Source organism: Nestor notabilis, unplaced genomic scaffold (genome assembly GCF_000696875.1).
Source record: "Nestor notabilis isolate BGI_N333 unplaced genomic scaffold, ASM69687v1 scaffold905, whole genome shotgun sequence".
NCBI lineage: Eukaryota > Metazoa > Chordata > Aves > Psittaciformes > Psittacidae > Nestor > Nestor notabilis.
The window spans coordinates 13611-21390 of record NW_009930546.1 but is presented as its reverse complement, the minus strand read 5'-3'; the positions used below and the strand labels follow the sequence as shown (position 1 = coordinate 21390).

Below are 7780 nucleotides of genomic sequence, written 5' to 3'. Positions count from 1 at the left end.
GAAAGAGTCAAAGAGGATGGCAGATAGGTTTAAAGGATGGAAATGTGGATGGATGACTTCACAGGAGACTGAGTGACAGGCTCCAAACTGCTTTTCAGGCTAAAGTAGAACCAGTCGTGGAGGAATGTAAACCAGAACCAATAGAGCAAGATGACAAGAAATCTGAAGTGAAGACTGAAATACCAGAGGGAGAAGAAAGACCTACTACTCCAGCTACTCAGTCTTCTCCAGCAGCTGGGCAGTCCAAGAAAAAAAGTAAGTGGAATAGTTTTGACTGAAATTCACTGCATCTCCCTCCCTAGAAAAATCTTGGGGGATAAAAAACCTGAACTTTCTTTGTTGGTACTCAGTAGGCTTATATGGATTGTGGCTTTTGGACAAAAATACCTAATAATACACGTGCTTGTAATTGGTACGGAGAAGTTCTTTAAGGCTTTAGTATTGGACAGTAAGCCTTAGTAATACCGCCAATACAATAGAGATTGGAAATGCTTCAGTTACAGAATTTCTAAACAAGTTTTTTCTTGGGACCTCAGAGAGGGGCTGTACCTGGGATGTAAACTGGCTTTGTTAAATTTAGCAGTGTCTTTCTATGATGAAAACAAGATTCTCTAATATTTTAGCCAGCTCCTTGTGTCCAGGTGGTCATTTTAATATCCTCCTCAGAACTCTGTAGTGCAGAGGATAAACAAGCCATGCTGGTACCTTAAACCCATTGTCTGTAGTATTTTGTTTTGCTTTTTTTTCCCCCACAGACCTCACATTTTCCAGTAGTTTTCTTCCTTACAGCTGTTTCTGCTATCCTTCTAATGTTGATTGTTTTTCAGTTTTCAAGCCAGAGGAGTTGCGGCAGGCGCTTATGCCAACACTGGAGGCACTTTACCGTCAGGATCCAGAGTCTCTTCCATTTCGACAGCCTGTGGATCCCCAACTACTGGGAATTCCTGTGAGTGTCTTTGCAAGATACTTTACTGGCTTTAATTCAAAACTACTATATTATGACATACCCATTCGAGAACAGCTTAAGGCCGTCTTGTTAATGTTTGTCTATTGATATACTTGAAGAGTTTTAGCTCGGGCAGTGGAACATGTGATGTCTGAGTTAGGAAAGTTTGGGGTTTTTTTTCCAAAGTTTGTTTGGTTCTGTGTTCCTTTTGATAAATAAGCAGGTATGCCATACATTAAAGTGATTACCAATGGATCCCCAGTGCTGTGTGGGCTTTTTATGGATGTTGCTTCATGTTGTGATGCTTCTATTGCTGAATTCCATAGGTGTTTCTCATCATATATAAAACTTGGCTGAATTTGTGGGAAATTAAGCCAATCAAGGCCGCTTAAAAAAACCTCTGGATTGACCACACAAGTTTTCTGTATATTCAAATATCTATACATAGAAGCCCTACTTGGGTGCTTTAGGCAATGTTTTTTTTGTCTGAAAGGTTTTTTTTATTGTTGTTGTTTTGTGGGCTTTTTTTGGTGGTTTTTGGGGTTTTTTTTTGGTGGTTGTTTTTTTTTTTGGTTTTGGTTTTTGGTTTGGTTTTTTTAGGATAGATACCACAGAAATTCAAGGCCTGCTGTATTGTAAGCAGGCATAAATATTGCTGATATTCTTTAACAAGCTCTCAGCTGGCTGTCATATTCTGAGAACTTTTGTAGGAGAAGTAGTCCCATAACTGATCGGGGTGGGGATTGGAAAAAGGCATTCTTTAGAGGAGACATTATATCTTTTATCATCTGATAAAGTTATTTCTTTTTTATTTATTAGGTTGTCTGATCTGCTAAAGAGAGTCACATTCTATTAATGCTCTTGTGTATATCCTCAGCTTACTGGTTGCAAAAACATTGCCGTTTACTACTTTTTGTCATACTTGTTTTGGTGACTGAGTGGCTTTATTTCATCAGGATTGGAAGAGCAGTATCACCTGAGAAATAAAGGAATAAGAAAAGAAAGCATTGGGGAGTGATATGGTATTACTTAGAGATTTCACTGTGTGTCATAAGCAGTTTGACAATCAAGTCAGGGAGGAACCTGTTTTTCTTGATGTACTGCAGAATAATTTATATCCTGAGAATGCACATGCTGTCATGTCACAACATAGTTCTATAGTGGTGTTTTGATACACTACGTATTCTTGCAGGATTATTTTGACATAGTGAAGAACCCCATGGATCTTTCTACTATCAAGAGGAAGCTGGACACAGGACAGTATCAGGAACCCTGGCAATATGTAGATGACATCTGGCTCATGTTCAATAATGCCTGGTTGTATAACCGCAAAACATCCCGGGTATACAAGTACTGTTCCAAACTTGCTGAGGTGTTTGAGCAAGAAATTGACCCAGTTATGCAGAGCCTTGGTTATTGCTGTGGAAGAAAGGTAGGAAAATGAGTATTAGTCTGCTGCTTGCTTCTTGATATTGAAGGGGAAAAAAACAGCAGTTGCAGTTGTTAGTAGTCTTGGTGTGTCAGAAATTTTGAAAGTTTACCAGGTTTTAGCAATCCTGAGTAACCTGATTTTGGGTTTTTTATTGATATTCTAATTCTATCTAGTGCTTACATCATCTGTTTGTATATAAGCCCTTGAAGGGGGGGGGGAAGTCAGTAATTGAAGGCTTATTTTGATTAGGGCAAACCCGTCTGCAAATTAAACAGATGTGGTTTTGTTACTGCAGCAGTGCCCTCTGCTTCACTGTATATTGAGACTATGTCCATTGCCTTGTTTTAATATGCTTTTCCTCTTTGGAGAGGAGTTAACTTGAGTGTAACAGCCCACTGGACTTCTTTGTTTTTTATGACCAGCACTTCATATGCTTTTGATGTACTGTGAGATTTCTGTACAGGATAAAGTGGAAATGATAGTTGTCTGGGTCACACTTGCCTTCATTTGGAGAGCAAATGAAAATGTATATGAGTACTAAGACAATACATTCCTCTTTGCAGTTGGAGTTCTCACCACAGACTTTGTGTTGCTATGGCAAACAGCTATGCACAATCCCTCGAGATGCCACTTACTACAGTTACCAGAACAGGTAAGGAAAACTCAATGCCGTTTTGTGCATGCTGCAATCAATCTGTTAAAGGTGTGCATGTATTTACATATCCATCCTTTTAATATCTGTACAGCTTTGTGTTTTAAGATAATTTGCTGGAAGTGCAAATTAAATAGTTTACTTTGTGTTAATGATTTCTTTCTGCAGAAGTTCACTGCAGCCTTTGCTCTTCCTCTTTTTGCTTGCAGAAATGTGATGTTTTAGTGAATTTTTATCCTGCAGTTAATTAAGATTTTTTCAGTTATCTACAAGTCTGTTGTCTTTGCTTCTTACTATGGAGCAGTATTTTTCATGCAGAACACAGAGTAAACTATGCAGAAAGTATATGCTTATAATACATATTATACTTGGCAAGTCTTTCTTTTTCTCATGATGTTAACAGTGAGGAGCAAAACTTATTTCTGTGCATTCAGATCTTCAGCAGATTGATTGCTTGCTTTTTTCCTGAAGGTTCCTTAAGGGAGTTGTCTCACAGTAGCTGTCAGCAGCTCTGTAAAATGCTGTCACTTCTACAGCTATTTTGAATATATTTTTTTTAATTTATTATTTTACTAGGGGTTTATTAAAGGATTTAAACTTAATTTGACTTCTGAAGGAAGGCTTCTTGCCAGGTGTCTCTTTGCCAATTGGGGAAGCAAGGCAGGAAGAAGGAAGGAAATATATGCTTTAACACTTCCATATCCTGTCACCAGAATGTGCCTGTTAGGTTTTGGTTACCTCCAAACTATCACCTCCATGAATTTAGTAGTTCCTACTTCTCATTCTTTTCAACATCTTAAATGAAAAACCCCAGAACAACACAACGTCTAAGGATTTTACCTGAAAGCCAAGAAGGTTTTGCAAGAAATGTAGTTTACTGAAGCACCTGATCAGGTGAAAACAACTGAAGAGCTATAGAAGTTGAATCTGGACCACCTTAGGCTTCATAAAGGTTTATAGCAGTGAATGAAGGTTTTTAGGAGTGAAGATGTAGAAAATAAGCGTATAGTATCCCATAATAACTATTGTCCTTTTAGACTTTTGTAGTGTAGAGCTTTTCATATTGCATCAGTATCTTCCACTTACACTTACCTCTGCGCAAGCACTAGGTGGACCAAAAGACTATTGCTCACAAATGTGACGTGCTTTTTACATGTATTCAAACATTAGAAGGAAATGTTTGCACTATAAAAGGTGCATACATGTGACTTGTAGATTGTTGTACACACACATACATATATTAGACTAAAATGTACAATTTCAAAAGTACTGTTCTCTGCATTATCTCAGATGAAAACTGGGAGAGGGATAGGAGACCTGTCTTTGTAGCCTAACAGCTGCTATAGTGTTGGTTTATGTGGCTTTATAATAAAGTTGTTTGAATTTTCTTTTTTTTCTTTCTATTGTTAGATGTTTTGTGCACTCAATTTACATGCCTTACTAATGGAGAGGCTACAGTTTTAGGACATTTTTGAGGGCTGGGGTAGAGTCTTGAATTAATCACTACTTTATTCAAGTATTAATGAAATCTTTCTCTGTAATGCTTGCTGTATTGATGCCTGGACTGTTCTACACTCAGACCAGGCTGTGGCAAATCATATCATTGTAAAGTCTTATGTGTGTAGTTAACATTAGGTATTTAGTTAATGTGTGGTTTAACAGTCCTATGTTGTCTGTAAGTTTTTTCAAGGACATGTTTTATTGTTCTTGAGGCTTCTGATGTTTAGCTTTCCGTTTCAACTGGAAGAGAAGCCTGTGGTCTTTCAGCGTTTATGCATTTAAGATGGAACACTACCCGTCTTCCATTGATCTCCTGCAGATCCTTCCTGCCAACAAAACTGCTGTGCTGATGTACAAGTCAGAGTAGCAGTTTTTCATTCCTTCTGCTCTTTCCCCTTTCTTGTTTTAATCCTTTGCTGTACGTGGCATGGATTATTAAAATGAAGAGGGTATGGGTATGCTGAAATGGAATACTCTTGTTTAATTTGCTTTAATCATTTGCTGCTTGTGAACCCATTTGAGAGATTTAATGCTAATCTGTGCTTTGCCTCAGCTTTCTGCTTTGTGTTTTCTTGTCATAGAATTGGCTAGGTTAGAAAAGACTTTTAAGATCATCAAGACCTCCTTCTATGTTTTGGTTTTGTCCTGCAAACCCCCATTTCTTTGTGTGTGTTATTTTATTTCTCCTTCATGCTTGTCATTGTCTGTACTTGGCTCTGGTTGTGCCTAAAACCCCAAACCCTAAAAAGCCCCCAAATCCTAAACCAACCAAACACTGTCGGTCCCATAAATCTGCATAATTGAATAGCCTTGTTGCCGCTGATGACTTGCTCTCTACTCCTGTCCCTTGGCCTGTTGGGATTGGTGGCTTCCTTGGTTGACTTGGGCTGTGTTGTGTGGACGGAGCAGTTCACCCAAATATGACCTTCTTTCTGACAGGTATCATTTCTGTGAGAAGTGCTTCAACGAAATCCAAGGGGAGAGCGTTTCTCTGGGAGATGACCCATCACAACCTCAAACGTGAGTTATCTGTGTGTGCATTCATAAGCTGTGTCATCTATAGTGCCTTCTCAAAGGGAAGTTTAGTTTCAGGTAACCCTTGCTGTTTGTAGGCTAGTAGAAGGTGGACAAGATATTCTTCATAAAAGCTTGGGCTTGTGCTATAGAGTATTTTATTTTTTTCTTTAAAATCAGCACAGACTAAACTGTAGTGAAAAATAAACACTTAGTCAAACAGAAGTTTGAAATGGTCAACGTCAGCAAGTTCTAACATTTTTCCTTGTAGTAAAACTGAATAAGGAAGCAATGTGATTCTCTACAAGCTATTGTCCCATAGAAAAAGAATGTTTTCCATGGGCAGTGTCAAGGGTGGCATATACTTCAGTTGTCTGTCACTGTGAAATACAGCTTTTTTTGTAGTGCAAGTGAGTGTTTAAAAAAATCTGCTTGCAAGTTTTGTCCTGATGTGTAGATACATGTGGTATGGCATGAATATATGTTGTTGTGTGTTAAAACTGAGTTTTATTGCCGTTTCTCCATAGCACAATAAACAAAGAACAGTTTTCAAAAAGGAAAAATGACACACTGGACCCCGAACTGTAAGTAACGGTGTCACACTTTGAATGATCCTCATTTTGTTATTATTATCATTTTGCAACAAGATATTATTCACCATCAGCTTTGCTTTCCAGTGTTTTCCAATTTCATGCAGCGCTGTTAGCAGGCAGGGGTTGCTCAGTAAGCAACATTCTGTGCTGAGAACCCAGACGACCACAGCTGTAGTTAAGAAATATGTAACACTGTGTATGGGTAAAAACTACTGCATTTTGTTGTCTTGAATGTGGATTCACAGAAGGATGAGTGTGGATAATTCTGCTTTGAAACTCTGTTGTGGCAAATGCTGAAGTCTCAGAACTGATTTGAGTCACTTGGCAGTAGCTCTTTGAGTGCTGTTGGCTTTTCTAGTTGTCATATTTTACAGGCAGCTGTAGTAGAAGTAGGTGCTAAATTTGAATCAGTCAGTGGTTCTACACTACTTTGGAAGAACTGTAGACATCCAGTAAACTTAAGATGATGATGACCTAGCTGCTTTTCTTTATATTCTTGGGGTTTTTTTTGAAGCCACTTTACGTGGTCCTGCATTATACACCTGTGCTGCTACTCTGCAAAAATTACCCTCATTCTTAAATGAATGAGCAAAAGGGATGTGTATTCTTCCCACACCATCCTTCTAAGGGCATAAGGGTCAGCCAGTTCTTCTATTTACAAGGCCTGTGGGAAAGAGAGAATAGTAACTTGGTTCATAACTCTCCTTTCCCTTTGTTACACTGAAGACACAGCTTAATACTAGAATACAAGCTTGACTTACAGTATAGTACCATATGCACAACATAAATGACAGCTATTCATTCAAAATCTCATAAATACATATGTTCAAAAGGAGTCAGACTGTTCTGATACGTGAAGCAGTCTTAGGTATTTTTGAGAATTATATTCACCAACATCTGTGAAGTAAACCTAACCACTTACCTCAGTTGTCCTTAAATCTCTGCTAGTCTTCTGAAAGTGACTTTAATGTTGCTGGTTTCTTCCTGCCCACTCTTCTGTAGTATATTTGCAATGTAACACAGGTTTCAAGCATAGTGGGGCAATTAACAGCCAGCTACTTCTCCTGGTTCTTCACTTCTGACACCTGTGAATCTATCTCCCCTCTCTTCATTCTAGCAACAAGCACTTGACAGTTTTTTAGCCATAGAAGGTCTTCACTTTAGGAAAAAAAACAAACAAAAAACACAAAAAAAATACAAAAAACAAAAAACCAAAGAGTGAAGTTGGATGGCAGTAGGGCAAGTAAGTGGTAATAATAATGTGTCCCTGCATAGTCTACCTGACTTGAGCTGACATTCTTAATTCATTCTGGAGACAGTTTTCAGCATAGATGTGCCCTCTGTGTTAAATAGGCTCAAGACTAAATGCTAGAAATTCTCTAATAAATACTACAGAGTATACAAGCAAGTAATGATACTACTAACCTTTGTTCCCTTCCCCCTTTTTTCCTTCTACAGGTTTGTTGAATGTATAGAGTGTGGAAGAAAAATGCACCAGATCTGTGTTCTTCACAATGAGATAATCTGGCCATCTGGGTGAGGAATTTCTCCTTCTTAAGAAGAGAGTATATGATAGGTTTACTAGAGTTAGTGCATACGCTTCCTTACATTGGTTATATTTTAAAGTGTCTAATGGAAGAAGT

The 7780-nt window shown here is 38.2% G+C and overlaps 1 protein-coding gene across 1 annotated transcript in view; it reads left to right on the top strand.

Annotated features, from left to right (window-relative positions):
* The window catches only part of EP300 (E1A binding protein p300), a gene marked incomplete at its 3' end in the record, with an annotated part of 59876 nt that overhangs the window by 39129 nt on the left and 12967 nt on the right, over positions 1-7780 (top strand). Inside the window, 7 exon segments of the mRNA XM_010015441.1 lie at positions 99-255; positions 828-946; positions 2139-2378; positions 2942-3030; positions 5470-5550; positions 6072-6128; positions 7596-7673. Of these exon segments, the coding sequence (XP_010013743.1) occupies positions 99-255; positions 828-946; positions 2139-2378; positions 2942-3030; positions 5470-5550; positions 6072-6128; positions 7596-7673 (821 nt within the window).